The following is a 13624-nucleotide window of genomic DNA, read 5'->3' on the forward strand; positions in this document are numbered from 1 at the left end:
GAGAGAAATAAACACTCTGGAGTCTTTCACATTTCTACACACACTAATATTTATGTTGCTTTTTGTGATTTAAAAAAACAGTGATTACACCCACAGTACTGCTATTTTGATTTATAACTCTGCTTCTTATTCCACCAAAGAACACGGCGCAGCTCAGAAATGACACAAGGACCTACTGATTAGATTTTAGCAGTGATGCAGCTCAAAGTCTGGATCCACGGATTGGTTAAAGATTTCTGTATCATTGCCAGATAGCAGCACGGCGTCACTGTAACCATGACAACAAGTGAACACTGCATCAGCTGATTGTGATCCTACTACAAATCCACTTCTGAGGACTTATCGGGACTTATCCATCAGAAATGATCCGAGGAACAGCTGATTAAATTGTGGGGGTGTTTCTGAGTCCCACCAATTCCTGCCGCCTGCTACATATTTAGGTCACGTGATCCGGTATCCGTACATAACGTCCACATGCAGAACACACGGCTGTGCTCAGAGCAAGGTCATTTTGTTTGTGGGTAAATCTATATTAAATTTTCTCAAGACTTGATCTGTCAGAAATGACAAAATGACTGAGCAGCCTTGGTGGAGTACCGGTTTTCTCCTTAATCTTGTAACTAGAGGTCAGTTGAAACGACAAAACAATCTAATTAATTACAGGCGTTTTAATGAATTAATCACATTGTCAAATTGTAATATTTGACACAATAAGCACAGTTTTTCAATTCAAATTAATTTTGGCTGACGGCTCAATCGATGAATACATACGTGAACTTAAACTAAAATGTTAGTTTCATTTTATTTATCTGCAGTTTTCATCTGTCTACTACATTCACAGATTACTGCAAACTTATGAAGTTCGCTTATTAACTCATTATATTCAACATTATCAGACCTTTTGCAAACTCCGGCACCTTCAGTGTCTTCTAAAGTGAGGATGCGTTTGCCGGTACCAGGACTGTCGTTGATGACGTATGGCACGTCACCCTGGAGCTCATTTGCATTAAAGGTAACATATTATGCTATTTTTCAGTCACGTCATATAGGTCTCAGAAGCCCCAAAACATAGTATTTAAGTTTGTTCGCCCCAAAATCATCCTTTGTTCGGAGTTTCAGCGGTCGAAAAAGTCACTCTGACCAGCCCTCCTCAGAACAAGCTGTTTCTGGGCCTGTTTCCAGGTATGCAAATGAACACATCTGTCCCTCCCCCTCCCCTCTCTGGGAGAGGACGCGGCTTACAACAAGCTGTCACCGAGGGACTGAGCCGCCTCTTGGGAGCAAACCCAAGAGCCGGCCAGCGGAGAGTTCAAAAATATGACCAAGAACCCGCTGCCCCTTGACAAAACGGTGGGCCGCCACAAGCGGCGAAGCCAACGCCGCAGCAGCCGCTACCAGGAGAGATATAGATAACTCCGCCGGCCACCACCAGCCGAAAGCGGGGAGCCGCCCGGCGCCGCTGCCGCCGCTCTCCAGACGGCTGCTACCGGTGCCATGAGCCTGGTCACTTCGCATGAGACTGCCCGGCGGCCGCACCGAGAAACCGAGCTCCGGGAAATGAGAGAAGAGTGGCGCTGTGAGGGAACCGCCACTCCAGAACCCCCTCCCTCACCCAGGACAGTGCGGTCATGCCAGGCGGGGCAGTCAGGGGGAGGAGTTAAATCCGCTTATTTCGTCATAAGCGAACCCAAATCAAAATCGGCCGTTTGAGCAGACATTTTCACAAAATGTGGTGTAGAAAGGCAGGGAGGAAACAGACAGTTTTCAAATTCGAACCTCATACTGAGCTACTGTAACACACACTACTATAAGAACACTTTCACAAAGTGAGGTTTGCATAATATGTCCCCTTTAAAGTAGTTCCATTCATGCAAGTGCGATATGAAACGTTTCGTTAAACGTCTAAACGAGGACAGATTCAGCAGCTTATTTCTCACCTCAAATGTTTTCAGAAACAGGTCAGTTAATAATAATTAAAGCTACTTGTAACACTTAATACCTGCGAATGGCATCACTAAAAGTCAGGTTCCTTGTATGTGAAAACCTACTTGGCAATAAATCCGCTCTGACAGCTGGACAGCTCGGTGACTAACACTCCTCCTGACTTTGGCACAGGAGACCGATGGGTCAAATCCCGGTCAGCTGCCCTCAGGGAAGGTCTTTAGCGCCGCCCTGCCTCCTACCTCGGGTTATATCTACCCTCAGATGTAGGTCGCTTTGGATAAAAGCCTCTGCTAAATTAAACTGTAAATTGTGGAGTGAACTTTGTGGATGCTGACCGGTCATCCTCCACGATCTAGTGAGATAAAATATATTATTGGATGGAGTGTTTTAGTGCTGTGAAATACATCCTTAACCGTCTCTGATGGGGTCAAACATGGGGCGTTAATGAGACATAATGTGAACTGAATTTCCTCGAATCAAAAGGAAACCCAAAGATCTAAATCTTAAATGTCTTCATTCTGGCTTCAGTTAGCAGCAGAGAGCCGCTTTAATGACGGGAGTGCAGCGGGTGAAGCTTTTACCTTTAAATATCAGGGCCAGAGTGTCCATTAGAGTCTGTGTGGTGACCGTGGACAGAGCGGCAAACATCTCCGACTGTGGGAAGCAGCGGTGGGCTCTGATGCAGAGCTGAGCGGCGTTCCTGAGGAGGGAACAGCACAAACTTCACACATCAACCTGTGGACTAATTGACAGCGTGACGAGGAATCCTGCAGGCTGTGACAACATCAGGCCTCCGCTGCTGATCAGCATCACCTGTATTTGTTGACTCGGAGGTACTGAGCGATCTTCACCGCCGTCGCTCTGTCGTCCTCCTCCTCCTCCTCCTCCTCCTCTTCCTCCTCCTCCTGCTGCTCCTTCTCGGCGTCACTCCTGGGCTCCAGCTCGGTTCTGACAGTGACGAGCAGCTCGGGCTCCATCGCGGCCCACAGCTCGGAAGCTTTAATCACTGCCACTGCCGGGAGGCAAATAAAAATATATATGTGTGTTCGTATTCAATGGGGATGACTCAGGATGGAGACACAAAGAACATGTGAAGCAACGTGCCGAAAGAGATTACAAATGGAATAATTTGCAGCGGGACACAACGGCGATGCTGAGCTCCAGAGCGCCACCATTTGATCAGATTTGATATTGTGTCACACTTTATTCTCTTTCAAGTTGTAAAAGAACAATATAAAAAAGAATCCTGGCAATGCAGCTGCACTTAAGCTTCATTTACTAGCTAATCTCCCTACACTTCCTAAATTAATTTCAGAAAAAAAAGGGAGGACTGAGGATTAAAGTGTTTATTCACCATTTTGCAGAGAAGAAAATCCTAATTAACTTATAATAATTACAGTTGTGGGATCCAATATTAAGCATTTTCCACCCAAATTAATGTTATTTCTTCGCTTTAGACCAAAACCTGGTAAAAGAACTGAATATAAATGTGGCATTCTGGCTCCATCTGATTGGTTACAGGCCATCAGTACCAGCCAATCAGCGGGAGAGGACAGATTTTAATTGAGCTCTCATGACTAAACGGGTAAAAGAGGGGTGTCAGACTCATTTTAGTTCAGGTTTCACATTCAGCCCAATTTGATCTGAAGTGGACTGGAGCAGGAAAATCAGAGCGTAATAAAAAATAAAAAAAAACGCCACATTTTTACCTTTGTTGTAGTGCAAAAATGTTCACATTTAGTCACAGGTTTCCAGAACTGGACAATATAGTTTTTAACTTTAAAAAGACAGCTACAAAAACATGACGAAATATTACAAAAATGAGACACAAAATGGCAAAAAAGAGACACAAAGCAACAAAAACAGACAAACTACACAAGCAAGACCAAAAAAAAGACACAAAATGATTAAAACAAGACAAAAAACAACAAATAAAGCGAAGCATAAAATGACAAAAATGAGACAAAAACCTCCAAGCGACACAAAAAGGAAACACAAAACGACAAAAGCATGAGAAAAATGACAAAAGTCAGACCAAAAAAAGAACAAAAACAAGCCAAAACTTTTAATAAATGAGACATAAAATGACAAAAGAACAACGATCATTCTTATATTTTACTTTATGCTCAAAACAACTTGTCATGGTGTAGAAATTATTTTAAATTCATAGTTTTAGTAATTTACAATCTGCAGTTAATGTCTTCTCTGTAATTTTTACACTTTATAAGTTTGGACCGGATTGGACCCTCTGGTGGGCCGGTTTTGGCCCACGGGCCGCATGTTTGACAACCTGGTGTGAAACATCAATAATAAGATTTGTGTTGGAGTGATATCCCTAATAATAAAAATAATGCTGAAAAGCCATAATTAATGTGCTTTAAGTCTGATTAATCAACCAATTACTGCACTAATTTGTCTTTTGTTTACAATCGTTTATCTCTAGAAGCATTTTCAAACTTGAAAAGGACTTCTTAAAAAGGTTTAAAACCAGTACGACACGTTTCACGTGTGAGACAACTTGTCTATGCGACAGACCTGACCGTCTGAGGTTAAGAGAGTTTCCGCCCTCAGATTACCAAAGAAGCTACTCATGGCCGACTGAACAGAAACGAGAGCTGGATGAACAACCGGCCTCCAACACACACACACACACACACACAACACTCACACACACTGTCAGCTCCATCCCTGAATTTACTCCTCTGTGACTGTGGAGGAATAATTTGGGCTGAGCAGAGTCACTGTAGGCAGGCCCTTACAGCAGAGCAGGAATCCTCCTCTGCTCTGCCAAGATTACCTGCCAGTCCAGGCCAGAAGAACCCAACTCTCATTCAGTCAGCTCGTATTCGCCTTGGTCTCATCACTGGGCAACGCCTGACTTTAACCATCTGAACACAAAAACTCACCAGCAGGTCTGAAACGCACGTTATCCTCACTTAAAAACCAATAAAATGGTTTGAAACATAAAGAACCTTTAAACTAATGTGTGAGCTTAAAATTGTGATATTTCATCTGTGAAACATTCAGAGGTTCCAGGTTGAACTGCAGGCAGTGTTTCCACAGAGACTGAGAGGAAAATCAAAGCTACGACAAAAACAAGACAAAATGAAAAAAAAGAGACACAAAATGACAAAACCGAGACACAAAGCGACAAAAAAAACCCAATACACTTAAGAAAAATGACACAAAATGAAGAAACCGAGACACACAACAACAAAACCAAGAGACAAAACAACAAAAAATGACAAACAATACACATAAGAAAAATGACACAAAATGATAAAACTGTGACACAAATTGACAAAATCAAGACACAAAATGACAAAATCAAGACGCAAAGCAACAAAACTGAGACGCAAAATGACAAAATCAAGACGCAAAGCAACAAAACTGAGACGCAAAATGACAAAATCAAGACGCAAAGCAACAAAACTGAGATGCAAAATGACAAAAATCAAGACGCAAAACAACAAAACTGAGACGCAAAATGACAAAAATCAAGATACAAAGCAACAAAACAGACAAAATGTAAAAATCAAGACGCAAAGCAACAAAAACGAGACACAAAACGCCAAAAACAAGACACAAACTGACAAAGACCCTAGATGCAAAATGTTTTAAACGATACACAAAACGCCAAAAACAAGACAAACTGACAAAAACCAGACACAGATCTAGACGTATGTAAACGATCACACTGGTTGTGTTTACCTGGTGCTTTCCCTTCCAGTTTCTCCTTCATCTCTCTGAGTTTCGCTGTTTCTTTCTCCAGAGGTTTCTTCAGATCCGCGCTGCTCAACTTAAAAACACAAGAATAAATAAATTCCAGCGTCATTAGGAAACCTGACAAACAGCTTCTATTCAGAGTCTGAATCCTGTCTGCTGGCGTTACCTTGCAGCTGTAGGGATTGTGTGCGATGAAGGCTGCTAACAGCTGGATGGCGCTCTTCACTGCATTGATGGATTTGTCCATCAGTCGCCCCACAGCGAGCTCCATCACCTCACTGTACCTGCAGAGCGGCAGAGCCTGAACACAGAGGGATGATATTTACCTGGAAGGGCTTCAACATCATAATATACAAACACATACATCAATTTAAGTTGTTCCATATCAGTTAAAGTTGGTCTGTAAGAATTTAACTTGCTCTAGAAGAATTAAGGTTGCTCGATATTAGCTAAAGTTGCTCTAAAGTTGCTCGATATTAGCTAAAGTTGCTCGAAAGTTGCTCTATATTAGTTAAAGTTGCTCTAAAGTTGCTCGATTTTAGCTAAAGTTGCTCGATTTTAGCTAAAGTTGCTCGATATTAGCTAAAGTTGCACTATAGTTGCTCTATATTAGCTAAAGTTGCTCGATTTTAGCTAAAGTTGCTCAATATTAGCTGAAGTTGCTCGATATTATCTGAAGTTGCTCTATAGTTGCTCTATCTTAGCTGAAGTTGCTCTAAAGTTGCTCTATATTAGCTAAAGTTGCTCTAAAGCTGCTCAATATTAACTAAAGTTGTTCTAAAGTTGCTCAATATTAGCTAAAGTTGCTCAAAAGTTGCTCTGTATTAGCTAAAGTTGCTCGATATCAGCTAAAGTTGCTTGATATTAGCTAAAGTTGCTTGATATTAGCTAAAGTTGCTCGATATTAGCTAAAGTTGCTCGATATTAGCTAAAGTTGCTCGATATTAGCTAAAGTTGCTCTAAAGTTGCTCTGTATTAGTTAAAGTTGCTCTAAAGTTGCTCGATTTTAGCTAAAGTTGCTCGATATTAGCTGAAGTTGCTCTATAGTTGCTCTATCTTAGCTGAAGTTGCTCTATATTAGCTAAAGTTGCTCTATATTAGCTAAAGTTGCTCTATATTAGCTAAAGTTGCTCTATATTAGCTAAAGTTGCTCTATAGTTGCTCGATATTAGCTGAAGTTGCTCTATAGTTGCTCTATCTTAGCTGAAGTTGCTCTGAAGTTGCTCTATATTAGCTAAAGTTGCTCTAAAGCTGCTCAATATTAGCTAAAGTTGCTCAGTATTAACTAAAGTTGCTCTAAAGTTGCTCGATATTAGCTAAAGTTGCTCTATATTAGCTAAAGTTGCTCAAAAGTTGCTCTGTATTAGCTAAAGTTGCTCAATATTAGCTAAAGTTGCTCTAAAGTTGCTCAATATTAGCTAAAGTTGCTCTAAAGTTGCTCGATATTAGCTAAAGTTGCTCCACATTACTTAAAATTGCTCTATAATAGCTAAAGTTGCTCAAAAATTAGTCAAAGTTGCCCTAAATGAGCTAAAGTTGTCCTAAATTACCATTCAAAAGTTTGAGGTCATCCAGACAGTTCCATGTTCTCCATGAAAACTCCCACTTTTATCCATGTGCTAACATAACTGTACAAGGGTTTTCTAATCATCAATGAGCCTTTCAACACCATTAGCTAACACAATGTAGCATTAGAACACAGGAGTGATGGTTGCTGGAAATGTAGCATCTATTAAACATAAAGAAAACTTACTTTGCTGTTGACGATGCGAGTGAAGACCTGCAGCACTCGCGCTCTGACGTGGGAGTGCGTGTCATGCAGATGCTCCTGCAGCGTGTCGAAGAATCGGTCTCGATCGGCTTTACCGGACTCGTCGAGGCCGTCGCCACACAGAACCCGAACGAGGATCTCTCCCAGAACCTCGCATACGGCAACACGCATGGTGTGGCTCTGGAAGAACCGGTGGAAATACGGAAGATAAGATCAGACTTCATTCATCCTGAAAGAAGTTCATGTGCCAGATTGTTGCTCAGAAAAAAAAAACAACTAATGACATAGCATAAGAAATACAGCACCTAAAAGAAGACAATAACATAAAGGCACGATACAATCCTGAAATAACATAAGTAAACTCAATAACGCTAGAATGAAACCGTAACAGCAACACTGAGGTAATAAGTATCATCACACAAGAAAATGAAACACTGTACCTGAGAAATGACATGAAAATGAAACATTACACAACACACAGTGTTGCCGAGATGAAATACGACATGGTGCGAAATCTGAGAGTGCACAAACTGTTACGAAAAGTAATTTTGCAGGAAGTAGTCCACTTCTTCAGTGAGGTAATGTTTTGTTGCTACAACGGCCTCAAGAAATGACAAACAGTAAAAGACACAAAACGACAAAACCAAGTCACTAAACGACAATACCGAGACACAAAACAACAAAATTGAAACACAAAACAACAAAATTGAAACACAAAACAACAAAATCGAGACAGAAAACAAGAAAACCAAGACGTAAAACGTCGAGACTGAGAAACAAAACGAGAAAACAGACGTACAATGATAAAACAGACACAAAATGTCAAAATCGAGACAGCTGATGAGCAGAGTAGACAGAAAAAGTCTGGAGGGGAAACATAAAGACAGAAAAACATCTACAGGACGAGGAGACGACATTTATACAGTAGAAAGACGTGTTAAGTAAATAAGTATTTTAGTTTAGTAAATATTCAGCAGATGACGCTTTGTTGCTACAACGGCTTCAGTAAAAACTGCCCTCAGATTACCAAAGACAAAACTCATGGCTCACCGAACGGCAAAAGAGAGTTGGGTGACTTCTTCCCTCCAACACACACACACAAACACAAACACACAACACTCACACTGTCAGCTCCATCCCTGAATTTACTCCTCTGTGACTGTGGAGGAATAATTTGGGCTGAGCAGAGTCACTGTAGGCAGGCCCTTACAGCAGAGCAGGAATCCTCCTCTGCTCTGCCAAGATTACCTGCCAGTCCAGGCCAGAAGAACCCAACTCCCGTTCAGTCAGCTCGTATTCGCCTTGGTCTCATCACTGGGCAACGCCTGACTTTAACCGTCCGAACACAAAAACTCACCAGCAGGTCTGAAACGCACGTTATCCTCACTTAAAAACCACCAATACGACAGAAGAGATAAGCCAGAAACCGTAGAAACACAAAGAATCCTTAAACTAATCGTGTGACGTGTTGCTGAATCGGGACAATTAAGCAAATCTGAGCTTAAAATTGTGATATTTCATCTAAATTACCCTACAGGCCACAATCAAAAAAATCTCCAAAACTGAAGCAGAGTACTTTTTTTGTTTTTTTTTAAACTAAACCTTTTCCCTTCTGGTTCTCCGGGAGAGTTTGAGGTTGAACTGCAGGCAGTGTTTCCACAGAGCAACTGAGGAAAACCAAAGCTACTGGATGAATAAAATAAATGCAGCATGGCTCAGAAACAGTGAACAGAGGAGCAGGTTGTTGGAGATACATTCAGCATGGAGAAACATCTTTCTACTGATGATGAGCAGAGGAAACATGGAGATAGAAAAACATCTACAGTATGAGGAGACAAAATGATGTCAAAGAGGCATAAAAAGACCAAAATAATGCAGGATGTGACACAAAACAAAAAAGAGACACCAAATGACAAAACTGAGACAAAAAACAGCAAAACTGAGACACCAAATGACAAAAACGAGATACAAAACGATCAAACTGAGACAAAAAACAGCCAAACTGAGACACCAAATGACAATGAACAGACACAAAACGACAAAACAACAAAGCAGAGACACAAAACGAGAAAAACAAGACACAAAACGACACAAAAATTCAATACCACGACACAAAACAGAAAAAACAAACAAACAAGTAAACCGAAGCACCAAATGACAAAACTGAGATACAAAATGACAAATACGAGACACAAAAATGACACAAAACGACAAAAACGAGACACAAAAATGACACAAAACTTCAATACCGGGACATAAAACCGGGACAAAAAACAGCAAAACCGAGCCACAAAACGACAAAAACGAGACACAAAACAAGTAAACCGAAGCACCAAATGACAAAACCGAGACAGCTGATGAGCAGAATAGAGAGAAAAAGCCTGGAAGGGAAACATGGAGATAGAAAAACATCTACAGTATGAAGAGAAAAAAAATTCTTTGGTCTCATCACTGGGCAACACCGGCATCAAACGGCAAGAAAACACATGAAAAGAAAAACAGCCGAACTGTGTGGGAGACGCGTTTTTGAAGGAGAAAAGGATTTCAACTTAAACCGTTGTGTCAGTGAGGTTGAGACTAAAGGAGGTATTGTAGAAATGTCACACTATGATGTGGAGGAATAATGAAGACAGAAACAATAAAGAAAAAATAAATGGTAGGACTGGGAAGACATTAATTGTTCAAACAAACTTCACACTTCGTGCTTCAAGTAATGAAAGCACAGTTTAAGACTTCACTGGATGCAGCACGATGGTGGAAACAACTGACAGCATTTAGTTTTTCTAACTTTCAGCAGATGATTTCATTAAACTCAACTAGTTTTAAAAGAGTTAATTGTTCTAAAATGACTGGAGTCATTTTGCAGGGGAGTGTCTCTGCAGAGAAAAATCAGTGCTAAAAAAGCAATTTGGACTGTTTCATATATGGTGTGACAAAGACAACCAAAGGAGTTTTCTTCCTTTGGATGCCATTCAGATCTGCACTTATCACACAGAGCTTTGTGCTTCTGACTTAAAAGCTCCAACAACTCACTAGAAAGTACAGAGTGGAAGAGCTGCCGGAGCTTCGATGTGCTTAACTGAAACTTTAAAAAAGCAGAACGTCTTCAAGAATGTCGTCCTGTGCGAAGAAAAATAAGAGCGGAGTCCAAAATTCACCTTACTGAGACAGAAGAGAACATTTACCTGCACCTTTATCCCCGTTTACATTTATTTACATGTGAGTTAAGAAATTACTAGGGCTGGACCTGAATATCTGAATATTAATTTTGACATCCGAATATTTTTTTGGACAGGAAGTCAGTGTTCTCGCCAGCACATGTCAGCGTCAGTTTAAAAGATTACGCTGTGATTAGGGCCGCTACGCTGCCTTTCAAGTTGTGGTATTGTGTTTTGAGCACATCTGCTTGTGTAATATTTCCATATTTATGTGAGAAAACTTCTTTATTGGGACAGTTGGCGCTGTGAAAGAGTCATTTTGACAGATAACGCCATGTGCGTTTGTTTTTATCGACTGGGTGCCTATCTAGGTTAATTTATGTCTCCCCACCTCAGCCGTACTTTCCTGTCGATTGACCCGTTCCCGTCTACAATTAAGAGTCGCTTCCAATCTCAGGGTTACAGTTAGCATGTCTCGGTTGTTTCCGTGATGCCATGTATGGTGAACAGTGACCTAAATCACGAGCATTTGGAGCATCTGTGTGACGCTCATTGGCTGACATCTGGGGCGGCCGCTAGCGAGATTTAATGAAGGCTGTTGCACGTGCGCATAGTGTCGGGCCGTTACGCTGTAAAAAAAATCCTGGTGAGAACCCTGGAAGTACAGTATTCAGGGGAAAAAAGGCATGGTAAAAAATAACTAGTGTGCCTAAATAAAAACATCAGGCACACCAGTGAAACTAAAGTAAAAATTTAGCTAGGAGAACCTGTGATGTGTCAAGTGGTGAGTCCTCAAATAAACCTTGAAACTTTATTACACGGACCTCCAACTTCTAAACTTTTAGTGAATCCACGTGGCTGAAATCCTCTACTGACTAAAGGGCAATCGTCTCCTCATCTAGGAGCTGCAGGTCAGTAAGTCGGCGTTCATACCTCTCCCTCTAGGTGAGTGATCAGCACACTGATGTTGGGGATCATCAGTTCAGGAACCAGAGCGCCGAGTTCAGACAGGAAGGAAGCGAAGGCCTTGACCCCTGAACCTTCTCTGGCCAGCTCCTCGCTGGACTTCTGACCGATCTCCCTGAAGGAACGACAACCAGAACCTCACTTACTTTCTGCCAGTGAATTAGATTTACACCAACGGATTCATGAGGACGTCCCACTCTGACCTGATGACCTCCCCGATGATGGCTCTGACTCCGTACTCGGTGCTCCACACGAACACGGCCTGAGCGAACACCGACGACAGCTGCTCGAAGTGCTGCAGCAGCTGGATCACCTTCACGCTGGCTCCTGGGAGGGTTTAGAGAGGACACGCTCAATTTACATTTTAGTCCGTCTGCATTAGAGCCTGCAGAGAGAGCTGCATGCGACTGAGACCCACCCAGGAGGTGGCTGTACTTCTTGATGAGCAGCCCCAGCAGGTGGATGATGCAGTCTCTGGTGGGTTTGCTCTTCACATGGCTGATGGTCGGGTTCTCCAGGAGCTTGTAGCAGCAGCAGGTCACACAGCTGAGAGGAAACACATGATTTAAATCAACCAGACTTAACATATAAGGCTCTGTGTTCATCGAGTAAAACATCTGATTTATGACACACAAGTGCTGAAGGAAAACAAAAATCACATTGCAATTATTTGCCAGAGAACACGATGGAAGTCAGAATTTTAGAGATAATTGTTCTTAATTTCCTGTCTACTGGAAAAATATATATGAAAAATAATGTCATTTTGTTGTCTGTAGCAAGCATTTGTGTTTCTTTACATCTGGAGAATCTGATTTTTAGGCCTGAGAATCTCTGTAGCCCCATGATGCTTCAGTCATTTCACCATCAGCTCCTGTAAAATGGACGCTGCACTGTTATGATTTCAGCAATATCTGATATTTCCCTGTAGGCTGAAGTATTAAGACTTCTAAGTACTAAACACAAACCATTACCCAAATGAGAAAAGACTCACTGAATATTTCTTCCGCTCAGACTGTGAGGAAATGTTCCCAACGGAAACATTAAAAGAAGCCATTTAACACTCATCATCTAACCTCGTTAGGTGTGGCGTGACATCATTAACATAGATCATTTTCACATGAGCTTCCAGTTAAGGCCACAGTGGTATCGCTGCTGGGAGGAGACGAGGACAACAAAGTGGGACAGTACACCAGACAGTCTCGCCCACATTACCTGATGAACTCTTCCTCCACCAGAGAGAGGTTCCACAGGGGTCGGATGTCCAGCTGGAGGAGCTGGATCAGGGCCTGGAGAACCTTCTCTCTCTCCGAGTCCCACTGCATCAGACCTTCTCCACCAGATTTACCTTTTTTACCGCCCTGTACAACACAGATACAGAGGGGTCAGGTGATTTTCATCCTAAACGTCCGCATAAAATTAACTATTCAAACAAATCTACACTCATTCATAAGACACATAAAGACAAACACACACTGTTTGACATCTTCTACCAGTCCCTTCCCATTTCTGTTGGGGAGGCAGCGGCTGTAGAAGGTGACAGTTTTACTCTGGGTGGGCCCTTACAGCAGTGCAATAAAACTCCACCACACTACCAAGACTACCCACCTACACCAGGCACAGACCACAGTCTCTCTCGGTCTGACTGGATCATAAAATGTTAAAAAGTTAAACATCACCGCCACAGTTTTCATGGTTAACTTCACCTTCCCGGGTGCTGTGACGATACTCTGTCTGTAGGACTCGCTCTCAAGACTCTCTGTGAGTTTGCAGAGCAGGAAGACGCTCATTTTAACCGCGTTAAGCTTCTCTTTGCGTTCTGCAGCCGTCAGGGAGGTGGAGGCGAGGAGCGCCGGCAGAGAAACAGCCAGACTGCCCACCACTGAAAGAAAAACACAAACACATTATGTAGAATATAATAAGTTCAGCTTGTCAAGATGATTCATTTGAACGTGAGAAAATTATTTAAAAAAAAGCAAACCTTGTATGAGTAATTCCAGAGCGTCCTCTTTTACAGCCAGATCCACGGAGTTGAAGTGCCTTAAAAAGGAAACACGCTAGT

The 13624-nt window shown here is 41.9% G+C and overlaps 1 protein-coding gene and 2 non-coding genes across 3 annotated transcripts in view; all 3 read right to left on the minus strand.

Moving 5' to 3' along the window:
* The window catches only part of ncapd2 (non-SMC condensin I complex, subunit D2), a 50248-nt gene that overhangs the window by 33015 nt on the left and 3609 nt on the right, over positions 1 to 13624 (minus strand). Inside the window, exons 4-14 of the mRNA XM_051956561.1 lie at positions 13544 to 13602; positions 13269 to 13444; positions 12778 to 12923; positions 11984 to 12111; positions 11769 to 11892; positions 11533 to 11680; positions 7424 to 7621; positions 5837 to 5971; positions 5656 to 5743; positions 2758 to 2956; positions 2526 to 2644 (exon numbers count right to left, since the gene is read on the minus strand). Of these exons, the coding sequence (XP_051812521.1) occupies positions 2526 to 2644; positions 2758 to 2956; positions 5656 to 5743; positions 5837 to 5971; positions 7424 to 7621; positions 11533 to 11680; positions 11769 to 11892; positions 11984 to 12111; positions 12778 to 12923; positions 13269 to 13444; positions 13544 to 13602 (1520 nt within the window). The remainder of the gene's footprint in view (positions 1 to 2525; positions 2645 to 2757; positions 2957 to 5655; positions 5744 to 5836; positions 5972 to 7423; positions 7622 to 11532; positions 11681 to 11768; positions 11893 to 11983; positions 12112 to 12777; positions 12924 to 13268; positions 13445 to 13543; positions 13603 to 13624) is intronic.
* Positions 4507 to 4813, minus strand: LOC127536617 (small nucleolar RNA U85). Its single transcript, XR_007945711.1, has one exon. It is a non-coding gene; the product is annotated as a small nucleolar RNA U85 (small nucleolar RNA).
* Positions 8455 to 8761, minus strand: LOC127536612 (small nucleolar RNA U85). Its single transcript, XR_007945706.1, has one exon. It is a non-coding gene; the product is annotated as a small nucleolar RNA U85 (small nucleolar RNA).

Source organism: Acanthochromis polyacanthus, chromosome 12 (assembly GCF_021347895.1).
Source record: "Acanthochromis polyacanthus isolate Apoly-LR-REF ecotype Palm Island chromosome 12, KAUST_Apoly_ChrSc, whole genome shotgun sequence".
Lineage (NCBI taxonomy): Eukaryota > Metazoa > Chordata > Actinopteri > Pomacentridae > Acanthochromis > Acanthochromis polyacanthus.